The sequence below is a fragment of the Vanessa tameamea genome, chromosome 7 (assembly GCF_037043105.1).
Source record: "Vanessa tameamea isolate UH-Manoa-2023 chromosome 7, ilVanTame1 primary haplotype, whole genome shotgun sequence".
In the NCBI taxonomy this organism is placed as follows: domain Eukaryota; kingdom Metazoa; phylum Arthropoda; class Insecta; order Lepidoptera; family Nymphalidae; genus Vanessa; species Vanessa tameamea.
In genome coordinates, this window is record NC_087315.1 from 5,931,894 (window position 1) to 5,958,710 (window position 26,817).

General features: G+C 29.5%; 2 protein-coding genes across 10 annotated transcripts; one reads left to right on the top strand and one right to left on the bottom strand.

Annotated features, from left to right (window-relative positions):
* Positions 1-1,976: 1,976 nt before the first annotated feature.
* On the top strand, positions 1,977-3,789 carry LOC113401229 (uncharacterized). The gene is made up of 3 exons (XM_026641065.2): positions 1,977-2,073; positions 2,238-2,412; positions 2,861-3,789. Exons 1-3 carry the CDS (start codon positions 2,056-2,058, stop codon positions 3,049-3,051), a joined length of 384 nt encoding a protein of 127 aa, XP_026496850.2. The 5' UTR covers positions 1,977-2,055; the 3' UTR covers positions 3,052-3,789.
* A 2,782-nt stretch (positions 3,790-6,571) lies between these two features.
* On the bottom strand, positions 6,572-25,843 carry LOC113401226 (guanine nucleotide-binding protein G(q) subunit alpha). Of its 9 annotated transcripts, none has more exons than XM_064215382.1 (10): positions 25,689-25,843; positions 23,656-23,859; positions 20,067-20,251; positions 19,377-19,531; positions 18,263-18,391; positions 17,655-17,783; positions 13,580-13,709; positions 12,783-12,936; positions 12,418-12,525; positions 9,798-9,921 (listed from the first exon to the last, which is right to left on the bottom strand). In XM_064215382.1, the coding sequence occupies exons 2-10, from the start codon at positions 23,771-23,773 to the stop codon at positions 9,839-9,841; spliced, it is 1,191 nt and encodes a 396-aa protein (XP_064071452.1). In that variant the 5' UTR covers positions 23,774-23,859; positions 25,689-25,843; the 3' UTR covers positions 9,798-9,838. The 9 variants fall into 9 exon arrangements, with proteins under 9 accessions (XP_026496839.1, XP_026496845.1, XP_026496844.1 ...); XM_026641055.2 differs by lacking the exon at positions 25,689-25,843 and adding an exon at positions 24,326-24,634; XM_026641054.2 differs by lacking the exons at positions 9,798-9,921; positions 12,418-12,525; positions 25,689-25,843 and adding exons at positions 6,572-9,220; positions 12,005-12,112 and having other exon boundaries at positions 23,656-24,066.
* Between the last annotated feature and the right edge of the window lie 974 nt (positions 25,844-26,817).

Genomic DNA, 26,817 nt, shown 5'->3' on the forward strand with positions numbered 1-26,817 from the left:
TCATAAATAAGATGGTGTCCAATATATAATGTCCAATCAAATATATATGTAAAATCCAATATATTGGTATATATAATGGTGGGTTTGCACGTCACACAAAATGGAGGATAGTATTACAACCATTCTGGGACATTTTCTTACGATTTAAATAGTTAATTCACAAGAAAAACTCTTTATTGAAGAAATGAATTATAGTAAATTAACAGGCAACCAACCGAGTAGCAGTGATACATAATCTGAAATCAGCAGACTTAGTAATATGCCTAAGGGTCAAATGTGTAAAGTGATATTTCATAGGAATTAAAACATATATCATTTGTTGGTGACCAGGATAAATAAACCTTAGTCCAAAATAATCAAATATTTCTATCCAAGATTTATGTGAACGAATTTCTATTATTTAGCCGAAAGCAAAATACTTCGGAACGAAACTATCTCACTGATCTGTTTCCTTTTTATTTATATTTATTTTTTAAACATTTTACTTGAGTTAAATAATAAAAAATTAGCATCCTTTACATGTAGAGGGTACACGTGCTTACAATCAGTTGTTTACGACTTGATGTTTTATCGCTCAACTCACGTTAGGGATGTTAGCTGGTACCAGCTAGAGATGAAAATAACATAATAGAACCCAATCCACGCATAATATTTGACTCTTCGAATAATCTCGTGTATATTGATAAATATTTATTTGAAGTACTTAATAAAATATTATTCGAAATAATATTAATACAAATTACCTATACAAGTACCTACCTAATAATTAAATAGAAATGGTAAAGAAAATAATTTATTGAATAGATTTTATGTAATGATACATTAGCATTTAGAGTATAAGTATCAAGTATTAATTCTAACATAACTTTATAATTTTCAAAATAAATGATACGTGAAAAGTTTGTTTCTCTAATTATAACTTTTATTTAGGATACTAAGAATATTTTTTAACGCCATATATCATTATTATAATGATTCTGAGCGTGTGAGTAAATAGTGACCTCAGACCCTTTATTAGTTGATATCAGAAGCGACATATATACCTACTCATTGCCTGTAGATACAGCTGTTGCTATGTGCACTTACAAAACAACTACCTATCTAATTTGTTTTCGACGAAAATAGAACAGTGATGTGGTGATACTTTCGTTCGTTCGTTCGATAACGTCCTTGACAAACATAATGTTCGCATTGCTTAAATTTGAATTTCGAAATATGAGCCTAATAATTAAAAAAAATACTTATAACATCTTAGATAGTAATTAAATTAAGATGAATTTCTTTTATTTTAAAAAAATAAAAGAATTCTTCTATTAGATTTTTTTTTCATTTTTATTGTAGACATAGAAGCCACAGGCATGGTAGTGTAATTAAGAAAGTTGTTTATCTATATAATAATCAAAGTTCAATACTATTATATCGATTTCAGTAGGTCTAGTTATTAATACTTATTTCTAGTTATTATTCTAGTTATTAATACTCTTAAAAAATAGATATTGTTTTAAAAACAATCAATCATAAAGATCTACGTCAATATAAAGTTTTAATAAGCTTAAATCATCAAAATTGGTATTTTTTTCCAATGAACTATGAACAAAAAAAAAACATTTAAACTCCTTTTTTAAGTCTAACCGACTTAACCGATAAAAAATCAAAATTATAAGCGATACATTTTCTAAATAATCAAATGATATTTTTTCATAACTAAACATTTTTTTTACAATTTAAATGATAATATATAGAAGATCAATGTATTGGATAAGTATTTAAAAGAATATATATATTTTCGTCCCGACAACCTAAAAATTTAAATATTCACCTTACTTTAACAAGCGATAATAGCTCTCCCAAATTAGAAAACTTCTTATCTTAATGACAATGTGTTGTAAACCTTATTATTGATGTAAACAAGTTTAAGTAATTCCGTACTATGGACCAAAGAGAGCTTTTGTTTTGTGCCCGAAGTACTAGTAGTTCCTTCATTCATTAAATAGCAGTTAAACAGACCAAACATTTATTTGTGCTCTTAATTGATATATATAACCGGGACTAGAAATGAATCTTAAATACATTGTAGGTATTTTATTAAATATTTTATAGATGTTGAGAAATTTAATGTCGAGAATAGTGAAATAATACGCGTAAATGTGATTTAAAGAAAGTTTTTTTTTTTAAATTACTTTCCATATTATCAAATTTTTTCAAAAGTTAAAATTTAAATTCATGTTTTGTTTTAGATTTACATCATGTTCTTACTACACAGAAATGTGACCGCAGTCGAAAAAACAGAAGACACAGAAATATACAAGATGACCGACAAGGTTTTTACGTGTAGCAAATGGTTATCTGCAATTATATACAACTTTTGTAATAATGTTTATAAAGTAGTGAAAAGAGACACATCGTTGTTAGGTACGTATGTAACCCTTTTAATTGTTAGAATTTTTTTCAATTTTTTTAAGGATAAAACAAAGACCCATTCTTAAATAAACGTACTTATGTAAGGTTTTATTGTCTTATTTTAAACAACAAATAGCTGCAAATTAAAAAATAACAAGTTCTAAAAATTATGATCGCATGGTATGGTGGCAAGAATGCGTACACCATTCCGTTGAAGACCAATTCTAGAAATTATATTCCAATTTTTTAAGATTTAGTTTCACGCGAGATAATTTCATTTCATTCCATAATAAAAATATTGTAGTAATCATAAACCGCTTAAATCAATTTTACGTAATATTTAAAAATTCGGTTCGGAAATTAGGTATTTACTTAGTTTATTTTTAATTTCTTATTTTACAATATTATTATTTTGCTTTTGCCCACATTTTTTGTACATAACTATATCCTTTTATTTTAGACATGCTGACACCAAAGGATTTACTTAAGATTAAAAACAAACGAAGGGAATTTGCAGACGTCAGATGGCGTCGCGTCCGCAGACAAGTAGCGAGTGAATGCTGCGAAAGGCCTTGCACTGTAGGAAATATTATAATGTATTGTCCAGATGATGCTAAATTATTAATAGAAAACCCTAATCTATTTGATTAGATATTTTAATTGATGGATATTTTATTACATTGTTAACAGTCTCGTAGGACCTTATAAACATTACACCGAAAGACAATAAATTCCACGGTATAGGAAGTTACGCTTACATTTTAGCATCTAGAGGGTTCTCCTTGAAAAAGACCGTTCATACCGCTCTACTATTTGTTTTGTTAATATTATAAGATATTTCTTTACGTAAGAATTGCCTATCAAAATTGTGGACTTAAATAAATAGATTCAAATTCATGTTAAAATAGCTAGGCATGAATGCTAGCTGCATTTCCATAATGAATTATGATTTAGACTGTCAAGGTTTTGTATAAAATGTAACTATCCCCTAAGAACACAATTCATTTATAGTCAAATAATATTTGTAATGACAGGTAATTTGACAGAAGATTTAATTTACGAGTCTTTTGTTATTGTAACAGTTTCAATTTAAAATTGATTTTTAATAAACAGTTTAACATGTATCACAACTGAGGTGTTTATTTCTAGTGTTTTTGTAACACATTCATTTTGTAGCAATAAAATAAAGGAAGAGGAGCAACAAAATGTCTGATGAGATTTGGTAGGTTTTTATTTGAGTTTAGTTTATTTTAAAACAATCACACAATTAAGCATGATCATAAACATCCAATTTATAAGCTTTTGTCTTATACATTTATATGTACATAAAAAATCTCAGGGGTATTGGTAATCTGTTTTTAATTTTATACTATCATAACAAACGACATAATAGTATAACAATATATAAGAACATTGAATCTTAGCGTGAAAATGTTCATACATAAAATACATGTGCTCTCGAGCTTAAGAAGGAATGACACAAAACGGGGTTGCAGCTCTTTGTTCGATTGACATAATCAAGAATTATTTAGTAAACCTAGTTGCTCATCATTAAATCTCATCAAATAAATTCAAATTTTAACAAATCTATTTCTTTAATTTAATTTAAAGTAACAATAAAATGAGTAAAACCGTTGATTCTTCTCGGTGGAATCTCCAGCCGAATCGTTGTTAGTTTACATTTAGTATTAATTACATATTATAAAATTATTTCAATAATTATTATTCCGCTCGCTTGTGTTATGTGTTATGTAGTGTTAAACGTCCAATTTTTCTTTATATAATGATCAAATAAATTGTAGGTACGTCAAACTTTAAAGAAAAATCGTCCATTCAAGATGAAGGTAATTTGTGTAAGTATTTTTTGTCATCGGATTTTATTTTATAATTTAAATCAAACACTGTTAATGAAAGGCTTAATAAATCAACGTGTTTCCTAAAATTTTATCAATAAATTCGAACAGGAATCTTCTATGATGGTTCTGATCACTCTTATGGGCTATATTTTGATGGGCGAAGCTTTTAACAGAGATGATACATTAAACAAATGTGGAAGACAGTTAAGTGAAGCAGTTACTATCATTTGTGACAGTAAAAAAAGATCAAGTTCAACAAATGGTATGTAAAATTTAACACTTTGTAGGTAAAGTCAGTCATTAGTTACCTTTAAAAAAATTGGATACTGTTGAATTGGAGAAAAACTTACAAAGATGACATACTATTTATTTTTTTAAATATTTAATTGCATATTTTTTTGATTTGGATTTATTAAATAATTATTATTTTGAAATTAATAATTATTAATTTTCATAATATTTTGTTAATTCTTGAGATACCTTAGGTTCATTTACTTGATGTTCATTTTGATATGATGGATGTATTAAACACCTCATTTGTATTAATTAATCACCTTTGTTGTTGTGCTTGTTAAAATAATGCATTACAATTATGTGTGTGAATAAAAACTCACACACATAATTGTGTAGTTGTAATAGATAGCAGTTTTATTGTAGTAGATGAATGTGTGCGTAAGCCCAACTTAACTCTTATTCAGGAGCTAGTCCAATCGATTTATCTTTCCGAGATACGAGCTTGCGAACATAAAACATTACTAACTTCTAAACTCCAGGCTACTAAGTATTGACTCGTAGAAAAACCTAATATAAATATTTAGTGATCCATAAAATCAAAGTGTTTATTAATTAATCAGTAGATTATTTAGATGCCAAATAGTAATTTGGTCATCAAAAAAGACAACTTGTTCAATAATATTTTAATAGTTCAATCCTTCTATTAATCATTGATACTTTATTACGTACGCTCAATTTCTTTTTTTATTTTAAATATAGCGATTACATTAATACCGGCCGATATTTCGATTGAAAGAAATACTACTAACTTAATCTAAATACAAAGGTATTCGAGCGCTCTAATTTGTTGTTTCGATAGTTATTTTTTCCTTATTTTTTTAGGAATTTCGGGACTTGATTTCCACTCCAGGCGACAAATAGTCGACGAATGCTGTACAAACACTTGCACAGTGGGCCATATTTTAGATTCCTATTGTAAATATAATTCGTAGATATAAATAAACTCGTTACACAGCAATAAAAGTATCTTTGCTTTCATCCCCTGAGAAATTCGGCTGTTCGGCATGATTACATTTTAAGGTACGTAAGAGATTCGAATCCATGTTATAAAAATCAAGATTTGTTTGTTTTTTTCTCTGTTGGAACTGGAGGGTGAACATTGAACTAATAATCCGGTTAATCTAGACATTCGGTGATACATAAATTAACAAGCTGATAATTGGTAAAATTGTTCAAAATATAAATAAAATGTTGAAGTACCTTTCCATTCCTGTGTATGGAAAAAAATACTCAAGGTCAAATGTTCAAAAATTAGTTTTTCGTGATTTTCAGCAAAACGGTAAGTTTTATCAAAAGTTTTATGAAAATCATGAACTCATTTTTGACTTTTTCCATGAACAGGAATGCTGTTAACATTTTATTTATAATTATATTTTGAACAATTTTACCAATTATCAGCTTGTTGTAAATTTATGTATCTTCACTCTTGTTTTCTGGTCTAATTTGATCGGATTTTAACGCTAGTAGTCTGTACAATGTGTCTTACATTATGAAACCCTTACTTTATACACATACTAAGTTATAAGAATCAGACTTCGATTATTTTTTCTGTGAAATGTGCAAAAGTGTTATTCTTCGTTGGTCACCTTTTAATGTTGAAGTAAAACTTTATAGGTGGTGATTTGATAATTGAGAATAGAAGTTTAAAATGACGCGTTACATTTTACAAGAGTAAGAAGAAAAATATGAGATACAAACATATTTAAGAAGTTTCACTTGTATTACGGTAGGTAACTACAAGCAATTTTTCCTTTTTTTTAATAACACAATTATATAAATCTACATTTATATGTTAGTTCAATAGTTCAGCATAAATTTGAATACCTACAACGAATCATGATTCTGTTTAATCATTTCAGTATACGATCCCAAATAAGATAATACATAAATATACGATTTATACACTTTTAAACATTTCGTACCGATCCTTCATCCGATGTGATGTACAAAACTAACGACAACGTATCGAAATTAAAAAAGGTTTCACGTAAAGTTAATATTTAAAAATAAAACAATGCGCATAGCTGAAAAAAATTATATTTTATGAGAAATTATAATTTACAATATTACATACAGGCATCCATCTTCAGTCGAAACTTAAGCTAAAATTCTCACAATCTCACACAAAAGGTAAAGCAACGTTAGACTATAATATAGTTTTTGCAATTGTAATAGTCATTTCCCAATCGTAAAAACGAAAAAACAGGTAAGAATACCGTGAAAACGCGTAATTCAGTCCATTCGTAAGGAAGATATGAATGCACGACATCGCGTCGAGCGCGACCGCGTCATACATCCGTCGACTACGTACAAGTTACACATCTTACTCGTCAAAAGGCAGTTTTAGTACAGCACTCACTGTTATCATGATATATGTTATGGTACAAATTATATTCACTTACTGTCTCAATTTTGTCACGTCCGTTCATTTGCTACAAATCTTCGTCGAATACGGCTCACGAAGGCTCGAAAGAGTTTAAAATATTTTCATAACCAGATCCTTTAAAAATTTGATTCGGCTTAAAAATAGTCTAAGTTTCGCTATACTGGCCTTACCACATGAATAAATGAATCTCAGGTACAACTAACTATGAGCACTTAATTCAGATATTTAAAATAATTAAATGCTTTAAAATATATAAATTCAAAATTGTCAGAATTACTAAATAAAATCGAAGTTGACAATACAATTCCTAAATGCATTTATATCACGCATTCACAAAAAAACTATCGAGTATTTCGACCAACTCGTTCAATGGCTTAATTCGTATTAAATAAAATAAACGATTATAAAAATAAATAGGTATTCAAAATTAATAGTATCAAAATGACGCGAATTTTGTTCAAAAAATGTTGAATAGCGTCAGTGCGTTTCTATATATTTTTTTCTATTTCGATAAATGTAAAAATTACATATCTACGATAATATTTGGTCAGTCTGGATGTACGCGCACGGCCGACGTCGCTCCGAGTCGTCCGCGATGTCCCATACTGTACAAGCGCCAGGCTAAACAACGTAACTTCAATATTGCTATACAATTGCATCAAACGAAACGTAGTCATATGTACAATGCGAACACAGATACTGCATGAATAACATCAATAAAAAGTACACAATATTTCAAGTTTTTGTGCGATTAGTTCCAATGTTAAACTTTGAGCATTACAGACAGCTGTATCTTAGAGCGTACAGTTTTGCTATTGACAGTGTCTATCGCAGCTCGACTCGAACGGTATTAGAGGAAACAAGTTTACAACAACGAATAAGTTAATTCAATAAGTTATATCTTTAAAACAGAAACTTCGTTTCTAGCTATAAATAAATGTAACTAAAAATATAACACAAAGCAACACACACAAGCATATAATAAAATACTATAACATCTGGACAACAATCATAAAGTGCGACTTGTGCTTCGCGCCGGTCGAAAGTGCCAATAGCAAAACTTGCCATTGAACTGTCAGCTCAATTCACTCCGCACGTTTAGACCAAAATGTACAATATATTACATTTCTTGTGGTAAAAGTTCTTGCGCAAAAAAACCATCGGCACCGCTTTTTACAATTCACATTGCGCTTCAATGTATCTTGGGTTCTCTAGTAAAAAAAGTTATACAAATGCTTCAAAAATATCCTTACACAACTAACGTAGTAACCACTATCAGACGTAAGTCTAGTGAAATGGAATTTTTGTTCACGGCAACGTAAGGAAGAAACCGAATACACCGGAGCATGCGTACACGAAGCCTACAGATAACGTAAACACTTTGCATCAAGTCGATTCGTGTAGAAAAACACCATTTTAACATATACATAAAAAGTTTAAATAATAACACATAACATGTATCAATTAACAAAATTCCAATGTACAAAAGTAACGCAATGTTTATTAAAATACAATCAATCTATATAAATGATAATAATATAATCTTTCAAGCGAAACAAGGGAGATAGAATGCAGTCGTCGTCGCGCTCAGTCGCCGCCGAGTGGGACTCCATTATTTAAATAAATACCTAATAGTAACGCGGGAGTGGGGGGAGGGGCGGCGGGGGGAGGCGGGGGGCCTCCCTCGACACGAGCCGTCTCCCGACTCCGCTCACGAGGATGATAAAACTCGCCTAAGTTGTTTGGACTAGTTTGTTCAAATCCATCCGTCTGGACATAATAAATGTATACTTATGTAGAAAGATATAATGGCAACAAACTTTACAAAAAATCTAAAACAATGACTAAAAGCAGTTCGCGGCGAGGTCGAGTCCCGCCGCGACTTTAAAATGCACAATTTAATATTCACCGATACAGACACATACATAAGTTGTGAATAACTTCATCATAAAAAACTTGTCAAAAAACCTAACGCGCAATGAGGCGACCCTTTCTCACGGTGAGGATCGAGAAATGCGGATCGTCCGAACTGGTGCTAATATTTGATTAAATGACTTACGATCTAATCTTAATTTCTTACGATCAGTTTAGATGATTAAGTTCGTCCTCAGTTCGTAAATTTACACAGTCGGTCGTGAAGTGATGATGTTTATTTACGGTTACACACAATCACAGATTTGTGCCAGGATCTTCGGTGTCACTTAGACGAGGTTGTACTCCTTGAGGTTGGACTGCAGGATTGTGTCTTTGACTGCGGCGAATACGAACCGAATGTTTTCAGTGTCTGAAATCAGATTACAAAAGTTTCACTAAAACCTTTCGTCTAGCAAACTAAAAAAAATTAATACCTACGCTTTGTTTCTTGAATAAAGTAGAATAGTTGTAATAAATTTTTCTATTTACTATTTAAAAATAATAGACGCTCAAAATTACTGCATTTTCAATGTAACTAATCAATCCAGTATTATAACGCCTTATTATTTTTTTCAAATTAAAGATTACTTACGTTTTGTTAATATAAACTATACATGAGATAGTTTTTTACGTATAATATGTGCATATTATAATACGAAGCCGTTTTTAATGAAGTGTTAGTAATTAGAATATATTAAAAAGTTAATTTATTACTAAGATTTACAAAATACACATAACAGTTAGTTAAAAGAATACAAAAACACAAAAGCGAATACATATTCAATATAAAATAATTCAAACATCACAAAATTATTTTTCGGTGCCATGCAAGTATATTTAAATACAACAAACAATATTTAAAAAAAAATACACATAATAAAAATAAATGAGGTTTTTCAAATAACTATCTATATATATTAAGGTAAATTAAAATGAAATAAAACAAGTACAAAAATTAAAATATTTATTGCAAATAAAAACAACGTTATTACGCTAAATTAAATTCCTTAAGGGCTGTCTGCATTATTGTATCCTTAACGGCACAAAACACTAATTTGATGTTTTCAGTGTCTTTAAAAATTTCCAAAGCAGCATGCAAAAAATAAAAATAAATAGAAGTAAATAGTGGAAAGACGGATATGGTGGAAATAAACATTAAAGCGAATTAGGTCCAAGACGAATATTTGCGATCTCTTAACCTGATCTTTGAACTGAATCCAATTGCTTTCATTATAATGTATAGTTGTAAAAACTTAAAGCAACTGTTAAAATATTCATAGATTTTTCGTAATTGATTAGAATAGCAATAAAAGTATTATTATACTAAGAATTATAAAGTTGTTTCATATAATTATTGGAATGTATAAAATCAGCTATCGAAACTCTTGTTAATGGGTACCAATTGAAACAAAAAAATTACAAAACATATTTTTAATATAAAAGCAGACGTGCCCATGGAACATCTAAAAATACATTAACATCTGTCTGCAAAGCGCACCAGTTTAAAACGAAGTGCTTATAGTTTGTTAAATTGAATACAAACTCCAGTTCTGTTTAAAATAAATCGATCAATATCTTTCCGATGGAATTTTGATATGAGGATATTTTTTTAATTTTAATCTTTTCCCATGTACGTACGTTACATCTTTTGTATTGCATATTATTGGAATGTAAATTTAAAATAAATTTATCAATAGTTTTATGTAAAACAGCCAAACAATCAAAAAATTAACTGGATTAAAATAAATGGATCTGGGATCATATAAAAATAACCTTAAATTAAATTGTACTGAAACACAAGAAAAACTAAAACTATCTAAAAAAAAATCCACTAACAACCAAGCTTACAAAAAAACCTTAGAAAAACGAAACCATAGCAAAAAAGCACTCAAAAATCTAAAGAATACATGACAATTTTCTACCACAAAAAGCAAGCAAAGTAAGAAACTGATACGTGCACACAAAAAACAAAACCAAACGAATACATACTTACCTCATATCCTCAGGTATATTATATTAAGACTCATCTTTGTTGTTAGTAATTATCAAACTTTATATTATATTAGTATGCATTTAAAGAAAATTACATAAGGAAATATAATATTTAGGGACAAATACGATATGAATAACAATGAATCTAGAATGTAGAAACATGGAATTAAATTATGCAGTAATTTTGAGTTGATTTCTCAACATTCTATCGTATTTATTTACAATTCTAGAACGAAATTATATTAATCAAACAATTTCAATTGACAGCGATTTGAGCTGTCTTCAAATAAGAGACTATTTAAATATAAGTTTGACTCCTATCAATATTTATAGATTGAAATAAATTTTGATTGATTTATTAGTATTGAAGCCTATTGCTTTCATATCAAGGAATCAAAATACGTTTATATTATGATAAGATATATTATTATTGATGCTGATTTATATGCATGCTACCTTAGACGGAACACATTATTCAAACTGTTCGGTCTATGCTTCGCTAACAATGTTCTCTGTGACAAACGCAAAACCTTGTTACAGTTTTATTATTAGTATAGAAAATTCTGATAGGAGTAAAATATATTGTTATATATGTTATATAAAATGTTTACGTTGTTAATGTGTTATATTCATATACAAACTTAAAACACGATATATATAAATATATTTATATTTTAAGTTCAGTCTATTGACTGTCCAAAATTATCAAACCATCAATGAGTTGGATTAAAATCGTTGACGTAGGAAATTAACTAACGATTTATCGATAAAATCGATTGGCACGAGAAGTTAAATAAGCAACTTTGAAAATGACTTGACATCACTGGTCGAGTTCTAAACAATATTTGGTATTAATTGTAAATTCAACTAGTATTTAAATACTAGTTGAATTAAATGTTATATAATTAAACACAATATAAATTAAGCAAGGACTTATATTGTATAATATAGCAGAACTATTATCAAATCTTATCTAAATCTAAGGTTGTTTATCTTTACCCCTCGTGCCATCGGAATATACATATAGATCGCGTTCCATAAATAAGCTCTTACTATAATTTCCATTATTAATAAGATAATTCGACGTGTCATATTTAAGAACAGATATATTAATATCGTTCCTTTGGGATTTTTGTTGATCGCTAATGTGTAAAATACTTACCAGTCGCACAAGTGAAGTGCGAGTAGATGATCTTCTCTGCATCGGGGTTTAGGTCGACGAACATTCGTAAGATGAACTCGCGGGCGGTACTGGCGTCACGTTGCGGACCTGAGTTCCATAACTAGCTATACTGCTTGCACACACTGGCAATATTTCTCATTGGTTGAATTACTTTCAGAATCATTTCAAGAATATGCAACCAATGAAAAAAATATATATATATTTTTTTTATTATTTGTGTATTAGCATTTTACTTCTAAATGTATTTACTGTTTTAGCTTACGGTCTACCATCACAAAAAAACCTTAGCTTACGAAACACGTGCAATTTGAGGAAGACGATTGCGTTCACTACTGTACGTAATCATTCTTCAAATTGTATATTTTAATATCTAGCGCATGTTGTATGTCAACCTGTGGCCGTCGTAAAATGCGAATAGCACTGTCTATCCGGATCCGGATTTTCCTTGAGATACTTCTGAAGTATATATTCTCGGGCTGGAATCGGATCGCATTTCGGTCCTATTGAAAATCAATGAAAAATAAATCGTTCTGTTATATTACTTTATACTGAAGGCTTCTCACCCGTGCTTTTGCTGGTACAAAAAGGTAACATATGCAAACTTATGTGACCCTTGGAGCCCAGAATCTATCAGCAGAATGACTTGATCCATTGTTGCATGATTAAGGACGATCCAGTGAACAATATATACATTCATTAAAATGTATAGTTTTCTGCTATCACTACTTGTACTTGTGTTATCGATTGTAAAACATACCGTCATACTCCGGGAAGTAGTCTACAAGATGCGAGTACATGATCTTTTCTTCGAGCAAATCCTTTTTGTTAAGAAACAGAATGACCGACGAGTGCTGGAACCATGGATACGTGATGATCGTCTTAAACAACGCCTTTGATTCTTCCATTCGATTCTGTAAGTTTATATGTACTACGTTAATAAAAGAAAAATGTTTTAGTTTACCTTATCCTAACAATAATATTTCGCGCACCTAAATCTCAAAGAAGACTACCAATTGCGTATGACGATAGAGTGGATGTGTAAATACTTTCCCTCTTCCCTCACACTGTTCAGAGAGAGGGAGTTCGGGTGCAGAAACAACGGATTTATGTGCTTTCCGAAACACTTTCTCAAAATACTTAAGTTTTTATTGGATCGACCCGGTGCTTACAACAAGACCAGGACCTCGTGGCCTACGGTGGGTGGTAAGAGTTAGCCAAAAAAGTAACTAGGTACTTATTAGCTTATAAAGGCAGACGAATTAATAGTTAGCGACCTGATACTGGCCACTTTCTCCCATAGACACGCATCTTGCACCATCTGTGTGCTTCAACTGTGAGATACAGTAAGTCTCTTGTGCCTGTTATTTTACATACGCATATTCGCAAACATATTACTAAAATCAGTTGATATTTTTATCGATTGCATACAGCTCCAGCAAACAAAATGTTCAGTTCAGTTAAACAATGATTCTATGCTATCTGTATTTAACTATAAACATACTTAACGTTTTTAAATAAGGTTCGTGTCAGTTAAAAAATAATCAGTAATCTTACCTCGTTTTCAGATTCGAATAAAATTTGATCATATTCACTAAGAGCTACTAAGAATATGATAGATGTGACGTTCTCAAAACAATGGATCCACTTCCTTCTCTCGGATCTCTGTCCTCCGACATCCACCATTCTGTTTCGTATAAAAAAATTATTAGGATTAAGAAATATAATTACAATATAATAACAAAATGTACACAGCCACATAAATAAATAAGACGCAATATTTAATTGTGTAAATCCCAATCATCAGTACACAGTGATCTTTATGTAATCGTAAACAAAATATAATTAAATATATATATATATATGTAATTAGTTAGCACTTGTTTCATTTGAATATTTTTTAAACTTATATATTTTAATATTTGCAAAATTACACGATGTATTCATCATGTATCATGTATTGCACGTTGTATTGAACATGACACATGTTTATACAGCGTATTTAATAAATTAAACAATTATTTACACAGATACAGTTTTCACCATAGGTATTAAAAACAACTTAATTAAGCAATTTTCTATTCTAGCACTATTAAAACATGCAATTGTTACAAAGCCTAAAAAAGCATTAAGAACTCTCTGAATCGCATAATATATTGTTGCAGTTTAATGTTGTTCTGATGAAAAAAAGGGTAGAGGTTATATTTAAGCATAGTAATAATCTGTGGGCGTGTGCTCTTATATCTCTATTAATAAATATTAGTATTTAAGTTAGTGTCGACCGTTTAATAATTAAAGTAAATGTAGCGTAAATAAATATTTTATGTTGAGCGTAAATAAATAAATATTTTATGATGTAAGTAAAGTAAAGAATGATGATTTATAAAAGAAACTTCAAGATATATTCATAGATATCTTCCTCATTCAAATATATTTTTATATTGATATATAACTTACTATTTCTGTTCAGTTATGTATTTATTATATTTGAATAACTACCTAATAGGTAACATCGACGATTTTTCTTTGACCTTGCTACTTTGAAGACATCCCGCAGCGTAATCTTTGAAGAGCCAGTGACTAATGAAACCATGAAAGTGCACGATAAGTAGTTTAATACAATTAAAAAACTAACATAAAAGTTAAAAAAAAATATAGAATCTCAGATATTTTCCTAAAGTCTTAGAAATATTTAGTATATTTTAAATAAAAAAGGTAATCATTTATTATTTGTATGTAATAATGTAGATACATATCTAGGGCTGTTTTGTTTGGGTGCACGTATCGAAATGTATTCCAAAGATACTCCCATTTGATTCCCAGTTGATATTTCCTTGTGGGACATGACGGTCACGACGTGACCGTAACTAAACAGTAAACATGCCACAGTCGTTGATATTATAAATACGCTCATTCTTTCAAGCAACGAGCACTGAGTCAGGCATCCATTGTATTAGATTATATAAGTATTTGTTTTGGTTAAATTAACCATAATCTCAATCATTATACATTTTTACTTTAAAAACGATTACTAGCGATGTCTTGTTTCGAAGCATTGGGGATAGAAATCATTTAGAGTCGACATTATCATTTGAACGAAACGTTCAAACTTATTGCACACATAAGCAGACAATTTTGTTAAAACGTCCAGAATCAAATTCTAAAGAAGTCTAAAAGACAATATTGTCAAGTTCTGATCTTTAAATAAATCTCTTATATATATATTAACTTTCATTCTGTATGAACCCATATTTCTTTAACCTTTTTTTCCACGATGTTTTCCTATAGCACCAAACACGATATGATTAATTATATACGCAAATTAAACAGATGAAAAGTCAGTGTTTTTTTTTCCATTTGACCCTTCGATCTTCGGTATATATCCGCGTGGTCTACCCATTGTGCTATCTCGTCTATAAAATTAGTCTCTTACGATAAACTTTTCGGAAAAATGGATTTAAAAATTATCAGAAGAGAGTTAATTTTCTAATTTTGGATTGGAATGCTCAAAAATGACAAAAGTAAATAAAACCAATTTCTTAAAAAATTTTGGAAAAAGTGACAGATAATTATGATGAATAAGTATTTCTTTTAATTTTACGCATATTTTTTTCTTTTGTGAGATATCTTTACCCTTCCTAAGGGCCCCCAAACAATTTTTCATACAGGGCCAAGGAATATTACGCTTCTGGCGATATCATTGGTATTCATTATGGATTTGCGAAAAAATGCCGCTTTGAACGTCGACGAAGCTTTCGGAACTTTGGAAGTAAAACTTAAGTGGATATACCATTCCATATAGCTGAACTATAAGTACATTGCATGAAATATCTAAGATTTGTTTCTCTTTATTCTTTCTTCGATTCGAATAGCCATGTTCCACTAAGTTACCATTAACTATTTCTCTGCTAAAACAAGATTCGTGGATTGGTTGCGAAGTTGCTGCGTGAAAGAAGGATTATCCAACAGTCTCAGTGTGTTTGTAACAGAAGGATAAATCGGGCCACCATCTCCACTATAAAACAAGTTATAATTTACAAACTTATTAAGGCTTTAAAAAATAAAGTAACTATTATTAACGATAACCGAAGTCGGGTTATTAAAGTTTATAATAATTAAAGTTTACATTTATAATAATTTTAGAATTTGAATTTTATTTTAAAATGCTTATGTTGATACATATCTTTGTGCGGTTTTTTTTTTAAATATTTTTAAGTTGTTTTATATTTATAAATATTCGTTTATAAATTTTAAACTTGAATTGTAGCATTATGAGTGTAACTTGATATTTAATATATCCAAGACTTTAGGACGTCATTTTTTTGTTAAAAACGTGAGTTATTTAAGTTGTCAGAAAATTAAATAAAAAATGAAATAAGATGTTAGTAACAGAAGCCACGCTATGTATGAGTTTAATTATTTTATATTACTTCATCTGTGTAAAATATGTTTTAAGAATTAGTAACATACCTCAGCAAATATATTTTTTTAGAAATATTTTCGTCCCATTTTTCATTAATTTATCATCATGATATTACAATCGCAAAAACTCGATAACAGAACGATTATTTGACATTAATATAAGTTGATCTTATTGTAAAGTTTTAATTAGTAATTGATTATTACTAGCCGTAGAGTTTTCTATTCATGTGTTATTTGTGTCTTAAGACGCTATAGGTTGGGAACTGTGCGATACTATGAGAGTTGATAATAAAGATTATAAAGGGTAGGTTTAAGTGAATTGTGTTTACGTCAAAATAAAAATAGTTCAAGAAGAAAATAACTTTGATTAATAACAAGGCATAATATTTTGTTTTTATTAGTAGTATTAACAAGCTAAGCCATTCATTTTACTGCAGGAAAAGCGTGTTAAGGAGACACCTGATTCACCGTGTGAAAACAGCCACCACTCTCAATAGACATTGGAATGTAAGTCTATTACTAACAATGGCAATTGTGGGATCGGGAGTTTTTATAAATCTTGTGCCTGGAATTACACTCGCTCACCCACTACTCACAGCGTAGCAATACGACGCATTGTAGCTGTATTTTACTAATGAACCCAGTGAATAGTCTAATAATCCAGATTGGGCACTATACACTGGATTCATTAGTAAAATAATTGCAAAACTCACACATGCACGCAAAGCACACACATTCATCTAATAAACGTATTTGAATTCATATTCCTAATATAATAATGAAAACAAGTAACAACAACGATTGTAAATATTTCAGCATTAAAATACTACGAATAGTTTTATGAAAATAACTCGCATTAACATTTAATAACAAACCATCACTACAATTTGCAACAATATACAATACTGTAACCATAAAATACAAAGATACTCACGTCCTTATATACCATGCTATTTTGGTAATATGAATGTTCAAAAAGCAGAACTAACTACAAACCCGAAATGATTCAATCATATACTAGCGTGTGCCTTTAATGAGTTAATTAAAATCAACACCCAAAAAGTTAAGACCTAATCCAATTCAATAAAAAAAAAAAATCCTTCAACCTGCTTTAAAATTAGTGCAGAGGTTTTATTTTATGGGAATATCAATGGTGAAGTTAGGGAATGGTCCTAGCGTTGCTAAGGATTGTGACGTTATCGCGACATACCTAAATATGATTCCATCAAGATCGAAAGGATACTCAAGAATGCCCGTGGTGGGCTGTCGAGCTCGTAGAATGTCCTGCTCTGTCGGTAGGTAGTCGGCACTCTCAATTCTTGCCAAATCACTTAAATAACTGCAAATTCATGCAACCTATTGCATCCATACGAACGTTTCGTGTAACTTCTTTGCTTATAAAATAATGATGCGAATTGTTTTCAGAGCCGTTACTATTCATTAATGCTCTATTGACTTGTGCTTCGAGTTAAGAAATTATTAAAAAATCACTTTTGAATATTCTGTAGACGATTATAGAGGTTATATTATCTTTAATAAGATCAAATAACGACAAAAGCTAGCCGACCTCCAGGTGCGCCTCGAAGGTAATTCGACCACGACAGCTGCGGTGAAGAAGGTATATCAATATACACAGCGGAAAGGAACGATACGACCATCGAGAAAACAATTCGCACCACATATAAAGCCCTGCAAAAAAAATGCACAAATAACACAAATGTACCCATCGAAACGTAAACATGCAGGACCCAATGACATAGAAACATGCAGTTTATAGGCGAAGCATGCACAGTGTGAACATTTTTTAGACTCGTTTACCTAAATCTTATCTCTTCCAAGTCAAACGGATACTCAATGATACCCGTCGTGGGCACTCTCACGCGCAGAATGTCTTGTTCGGTCGGTAAGTAATTTGGGGCCGCGACGCGGTCAATCTCCTGCAAATAGCTACGGGAAATTCTCTCTTTCAATTCCCATCAAATGCCACCCAAATAAATAACATTCAAATTGTTGTCCTTTGAATTACCCGGCAGTCGCGAGTTCGATTTTGTCCCAGTATACATATATACAATATATTTCGGACTGTGGTTTTAACCGCTTTTGATACGATTGTAAATAAATATAGGAGTAGCTATACTTCACATCGGAATATCCCTGTTTGTAAAATTATATTTCAATTGGAAATAATAATTAATGTCTATAAAAAAGTTAAGTTTTTAAGTCACACAAATAATACTCAGCTATTTTCTATAAAATTAATTTGATATATATAGTCATATAATTGCTGTTATAATAGTTTCAATTACCTTTTTTTTGAGGTGCAATTACAAATACCTCTTTTTCGACCTTGGGCCGTTCTAACGGTTTATATCTACTTATTTATATTTCAAAATAAAATGAATTATTATTACTTAAATTTATGTGTGAAATTAATTCGTTTCAAACATTTCAAATAAACATAATAATGGTATGACAAATCTGTATATATTATTAATTCGAATATAAATTATATGCAATCTGTTTAATTGAGAACATTAGTTTGAAAACAAATAATGTTTAACACATAAGGCAAATACCTATAATTATAATATGACTTTAAACGAGATTCGAGATCTTTAAACGCGACGAATTTCACACTCAATAAAGATATCATCGTAGGTATATAATTAATACAAAATAGATACAAATGATATATTTTGTGTATTTCCCGATAATGCTCTCATCCTAAACAATCATTGTTCTGCTGATAAAAAATACCCAAACAGAGACAATGAATTGAATAACAGATTAAATTAGGACTATATGTATCATATATAATAATAATAATAATATTACTCCGTAGAAAAAAAACGGTAGACGAACTATTCGAGAGCGTATTTCAAAACTATCTGACAAATAGTATTTGTTTACGAGGATACTCAATTCGACTTACTATTTTGCTGAATCAGTGAGCTGGTACTCTCGCCTGCGATCGTAGCACTCTTGTATACCCGAATCGGCCCATAGGCCCTTTATAGCCTCAACGTAGGGACTTTCGAACGTTGTAACGCTTTCATAGTCGATTGATGATATCAACTCCGCTTTTTCCTGGAAAAATTTTACGTTATAATTAATAGTTTGTTTGTAAAATATGGGTCAATGTTTGGAATTAGTTTCATTCGATTATTTTAATTGAGCAGCTCTTTTTTTTCTCTCTACAAATAATACTTTATTAGTGATTAAATTAAGCGTATCTAAAGTTTATAGCAATAAAGTACTTAGATAAGTTACATTAAAAATAAAAGTTAATTTCGTTAAATTCATATCTGTCCGTAGTTTTATACGTAATGTAGTTTGAGGAATAATCGCTTGCTTCCTACCGGCGGTTATCCTATACGTTAAGATAGTCAAAAAGCTAATTTGTAAATGACAAAGGCTTTCGATAAGGAACGGAATTTGTAGCTTCAACTACACTACTTTAGGTCATATAATCAAGAAATTCTTTTGCAAACACTTTAGATTTATGAATTTCATAAAAGTTAAGTCTTAGATATCAATTTACTTCATATTCCAAATAATATATATACTTATTTTTGTATTCACTTATAAAAGATTTTCTAATTGATGTGTTCTAAATATTTACCTCATTGGACGAATTTCCATATTGTATTTTGAGTAGATCCATAGCGCGTATCATACTCTGCATCGCCATGAAGATGTTCTGGTAGACGAGCTTGATGAAGCCGCGTTTGTCGTCGTCGCTGTAGCCCGACCCGTGAATGATTCTCATCTGCTTGATGAATGTTGATTTGCCGGACTCACCAGTGCCTTTGAATAATACATACATTAACTTATTTTTTATTTCAAATCGATAGTGATACCTTTGAATGGGCCACCTAATGGTAAGTGGTCACCACCGGTCATAGGCATAGTGAGATAGATTAACCATTCATTACAACGCCAATGCCCCACCAACCTTGACAACTAAGAATTTACACCGCTTGTGCCAGTAATATTAATGTTTAGTGGTGAGTAGGTGGCACCTACTTAGACGGGCTACCAACTTTGACTAGGTTGGTAAATTTACGAAATGTTAATTATTGGTATCTTCTATTACATATCAATGTGTTCAAATTACTAAGAATAAACTTTTTTCAAGTCAACAAATTTTTCAATGGGCTTGGTCCTTTGAACAAGACAATGGTTTAGTTCTTGTAAATAATCTTATCTTAGTGTGAACTGTCTATACCCTTGCTATATTGTTTTGGAATAGCAACAAATATCAAAAGTACATGAATCATGAGAGGACTAAAGCATCTCAGTATAGTGTAATAGTCTATAAATATGTATTTATATATTTAAGTCTTTTAGTTATTGCAGTATCCACAAAATAGATTAATTAAATTATCTATAATGGAATTATAAGTTAGCTAGTTAGTTAGTTATTATTAGCTATATGTAACTTTCAAATTAAGAGAACTGGCCATCCAGAAGTGGGCATTATTCGTCTAACTAATATACTTTTTCTTCTTAATATAATGGCTAATAAAATGCACACAAATTTACTATTTTAAATTATCCGAGATTCATATATGTGAAAAGGGTTTAAAAAGTTAATGCATATATATGGTGACATAATTTGGTTAACGCTATATTATATATATATATGATAGATAAAAATATTGGTTTTAGATAACAATAATCAATTCTTTATCTGTTTCATAATTATGATAATTTATAAAATAACAATTCTTATAATTTTCTTCACTAATTAAGCAACTATTATGATTTTGTAATAATATTTAAGATAGTTCCGATTAAACACAATACAATCAAACAAAATTCATAACAAATAAAAAGCTACGATGAAGAAATTAGTTGTATTTTTTAGACAGTATTTCAATATACCTAACATTGGCAAAAAGAATAAGAAATAAAATAAACGAAACAATGAATTTACATATAATTTTACAATTAGTTAACCCAACATATGAAGTATTTCTTTAATTATAAATATCTTTTTATATATAAAATATGATGGTTAATAGTCACAATAAACTTTTTATGGCATTAAAACATTGATATAAATATTATTAACATCAAATGTTTTGATTTTTTTAAACAATATTTTAATATTGATTGTTACTGCTGATACTTTTGTTAATGTATGTGGAGACTATCTATTATTAATAGTATGTTTACATGATGACTGCATTCATTTTTTTATAAATTTATGACATTTGTAAACATTTTATGTGTTGATGTCGTAATACGTAAATAAATAAAATGTACATGTCATAGTAATTACATTGTCAAATTAATATTTGAGACTTTACCATGGGAACAAAGAGCGATCATAATGAAAATATGTGTCTCATCTATTCAAGCCGTTATAAACTTCTTATTAAGGCTCTATATTTAACATACATACTTCATATTAAAGCTCTATATTTTTGTATAATATTAAAAATATTCAGTTATCATTATAAATAAAGCAAGATAATGGTTTCTTTAACTAAGATTTATAATTAAAAAAAATTAATCTTTATTATCCTCCTTGAAAAACAATAGACATAATTCAAACATTATTTTATTCACAGTATACATTAAAAATGGAATATGCATATACATATATTTTATTTTTAGTCAAGTTGTAGTTTCCTTCCTCAACCAAATTTTGTCATGACTATTTTAATATCTCTTACTTGCCATATTCCTTATAATAATGTAAAACTATTTAAATTTTTTTGTTTATTGCTTTTTTATGATAATAATAGGTGAATTTAAGAAAGATAGTTAAATCAAATCTGCTCTTTTTCTGTATTTCTAGTTTTTTTTGTATCTTGCTAGTCTTGCTAATGCTAGTCTTGGATTGTCAATGCTAAGAATAAAACCCTATTCTTGGATTATCGCTAATAGGCTATTTATATATTTATACTATGTATTTAATTTTTTTTGTTTAACTTTGAACTTTATTTACAGCATACAAAAGTTACTTTTTTATACCATATCTTGTTTTTATTTATTTATTTTAATATATGAAATATATTTTTTAAAGATTCATTAAAACCATCGACTATGTGGTTACTATAAGTTATTTTTAAAAATACTATTAATTCTAATTTATTCTCCATGTAAACATGGAATTTAATTGACAACAATTTGATGTTTTGTATTTACCCATTACTCAAGTGTATGTTTTCCTTTAACATTTTTTATTATAATGATCTCTTACTTTTAATATACATTTTATTTTATCGTATCATAATATTTAATAGCCCATACATATAGAGCTTATGTGTAAAAATATATGTTTTTTTTTAAATATTATTTAACTCAATTGAATGAAAATGTTTATGTTAATTTTATTTAGTTTACTTTACCAGTCTTTCAATCTATTAACATTATAATTTTTCTTTGATGACTTAAATAAATGGCTTCTCATAAGAAATATAATTAATGTTAATTGATATTTATGAACGAGATATATTTATTAAACATAGTAACAGTCCAAAATGGGTAAAGATAGAACAGAAATTATCAGATCAGAATAAACTTAGCTATAGGCTATTATATTATCACACAAAGTAGTAAGTTCATGTGTTAGTGATAATTTGAAAATAATTAGTAGAAAGTTTGAAGTAGTTATACCAATGTTTTACCACAAATTTTGCTATTGACATAAAGTTAAGAATCAATGGCAGATAAACAAAGGTTTAAGTGAAAAGCAATGAAGTATGATTATATCATTTTAACTTATGAAAATATAAAGTACTTTTTAAATTAGATTAGGTAAGTAGGATTTTGCCAATCATGAGTGTAATGCTTCAACTTTGTTTTATTCTTTTCATACTTCTCAAGAGCAGAAATTGTAATATTACTTAATTTACACTCAATCACTGGCATAACATAGAATAATATGTTATTTATAAACATTTTATAAAATCATAATTAGGTCTATGAATATTTATCAATATATAAAAAATCACTTATTTATGGGCAGCATATTCCAACTTTCAAGATTATTCATACAAACACAATTATACTTAATTAGATTCTAACAGTGGTTTTATGTTTATATTGTTTTAAAATAGCAATTTGTAATTTAAATAGAATTTTGAAATTAATTTTTAATTGATTGCTGAAATCACAATATGAAAAGTAATAAATATTGTTTTAATATGATAATTGACTTTAATTTAAAAAATATATATATTTATTGAGATATTTACCAAGCAGGAGCAATTTGAGTTCTCTTCTGGCATCGCGTTTATCCTTTCGGAGTTGCCGCTCTATTTCTTGATTGATTCTTTTTTGTTCTTTTGCTTCTTCCGACATGCAGCACTCCATGTTTCTTCAGGGCGGAGGGCCGCAAACCGTCCTCGCGCGCGGATCCCTATCCTTTCGGCAGGCCTATCAACCGAGGCACACCACTCCTAAAAATTATATATCATTACACGCACAGCATCACGAATCTTGTCCGCCACAACGTTCACAAAACCACACACTCGACGGCACGTGAACAATCATCCGATCTAAAATCTAATATATCCTAAAACCGACAATCCGGTCACTGGGTGTGGTGACTTATGATCAGTCATATACATATACGCTTCTGTCAACTGCCGACATAAACACTTCGAAATCCGTTTATATACGAGCGTCGAACCTTGTGAAGCGATCGTTTAATCTCATTAATGTAACTAGATTCAAGAAACCTATGGCTATTTCCCGCACGTGTGTAATAATATAATTAATAACGTGAGCAAATAGCGAATTGATGATACCTCGGCAATCTACTGATAACTAGAACGGCCTATGTCTAGGTTACGATACGATTTATCATGGGTCTCTGTTTGAGATAAAACACTTTTTAAAGGCATTTACTTTCGCTTTACGTACCCGAGTATATATCCATAGGGCACGATCAAATCTTTCACTTCAAATTATTGCACTAACCACGATTTTATTCACTCGAGTCATACAACGTCCGCCTCTCTCAATATGGCGCTGGGAGATTTTAGGCGAAGTATCTACTGCGCGTGCGTCGTGCCAGTATCAGCAAATAAAAAATAGTGAACCGTAATTCGATCAAGCTATGCAAAAGTTGATAAAAGAAAAATTAAATTCTTTCTGGTGGAATTCTTTAGTCGAATATATAAATAGGATTTTTAATTTTCATGCTCATCAAATTTTAATGACAGTCATCCATCTGTCAAGGAACTCAATTGTCATTCAATATTTCAATCTCAATCAAACCTACGTATTCTAAGCTTCGCTTTCGTTTTATTGTTTTCTAAATCACTAGATACATAACTAGGTGATTTACTAATTCGTATTGGTTTTTACGTACTTATTATAGTTATATTAACTTAATATTTTTGTGTTGAGAATTGACTAATATCGGTATGTAAGGTATGTGGTGCTTAAATAAAGGCTTATGTTATAAAGTTAATTTTGCAATGTTTTTTTTATACTTAAATTATTTTGTTTAGATCAAAACATAGGCTTTAAAATATTCCAGAGTATTTTTTATGAAATATCGTTAAAAAAATATTGCAAAATTTATTTTTTAGCCTATGGCAGTATTATTTTTCTGTCAACTTAATGAGCTGCCACAGCATGGCCACTCTACCAAATCAGTCACCAGTTATGAATAATAGTTTTGCTACCATAAATAACATTTAGCCTACGTTTAGTTTTTATAAAAATATTTTAAAACAAAGTAAATAATTTTAGTGTTCTGTAATAATTTTAAATATTTTATATTATATAAAATTTTGTCTTCATTATTTTTCCTAAATATTGATAGTTAGTAATGGTTTAATGTAGATTTTGTAATATTTAATGTGAAATGTATATTGTTACTGTTTTTTTTTTACAAATATTTATTTTAATTCTAGTTTTCACACAGAAAATGGAAAATTATTTTTATTGTGACATATAAAACACTACTTTTGAGAACTTTTGTATTTTGTATGTATTGAATGATATAGTTTATTTTATTATGAGCTATAAGACAATTTTTTTATAAAAATAAAAGTAAATGTTGAGCTTGTCAAACTTAGAAAAATAGAAAAATGATGTTTAACATATGACACATAATATATCATACACAGTATATGCAAACGCACATGTTCCATTTGGATTTTAATCCATCACTAAGGTTCTCTAAGGTCGAGGGAGGTTTTATTCTAAGTTTAAGCACAAAACAATAATAGGACTGTTTAGGATATACTTAATAGGTGCACTTAGAGAAACTTACCTAATTCTTATTATTTATTTGCCTTAACTTTATATACACTATGCTCGAAAATATTTTTGTGATAGTAAATATTTATTTTCAATTTTGAAGATACATGTTGTTCCTTATTCTCATACTTCATGCTTGTGACTGGGAAACCTTTTGATTTAAACTTTGTTATATATGTAACATAATACGTCAGTGGATTTAAGTAATAGAGTATCTATTTCAGAAGCTATATAAGTGTGGCCAAAGTACTGAGAACTCTCGCAATGTCGCATGCTCGTCCTAGACTAAGATTAACCTTGCATTATGGTTATTGGCGAAAAACGACCATATCAAGGCCGATTTGGTACAATATTTTTTATACAAAATGTTAAATAATATTTAAAGCTATTATTTTTTTATAAACTGATTTTGTTTAAGCACTTCTAAGTTCTGAAGTTAAATTGAAAGCAGACCTACATACTACATATTTAAGTGTAACTTGTCATCTAAATTAAAAACTTGAAGTATGTAGGTATTATGATTCGTGGTTCTACTCGACTGAAACCACGAATTATATCAACAATTTAATATCATCATTTTTTTTCTAACGAACTGGATTAGATATTTATTCAAAGTTCCCATTAGCTAAACAAAAGATAAACATATTTTTGTAGTTCTAATCTCTTTATTTACATCATCACCAGTAATTATTTAATTAGAATAATTAACACAATGTTTATAATTTATTCTATTATACGCAGGAACTTTCTTTGTTGTATTGTTCATAATATATCAGTATGTACATAATATAACTTAATCGTTAGTTAACGTAATACAATTACCAGTAATCCATTTATTTGAGCTAAATCGAAATGCAGTATATTTGTACTAAGCAATCTGTTGGTATATTTAGTACAAACAACTCTTAACGTTTGATTTTATTTTAGGTACTCTTGAAGTGACAATGCCAATTTGATAGGCAGTAAATCTATCAATGCTTTATGTGCCCGGGGTAATCTTACTTCTTGGGCCATAGTACAAGCGCCCGGGCGAAAGCAGTATTCGGGCGATCTCCCCTCCCCGCCAAGAAATAATAAATAAAACTGGACCGACCTAATAATAAACAAAAAATAAAATTAAATAAAATTCGGACCCCCTGGAT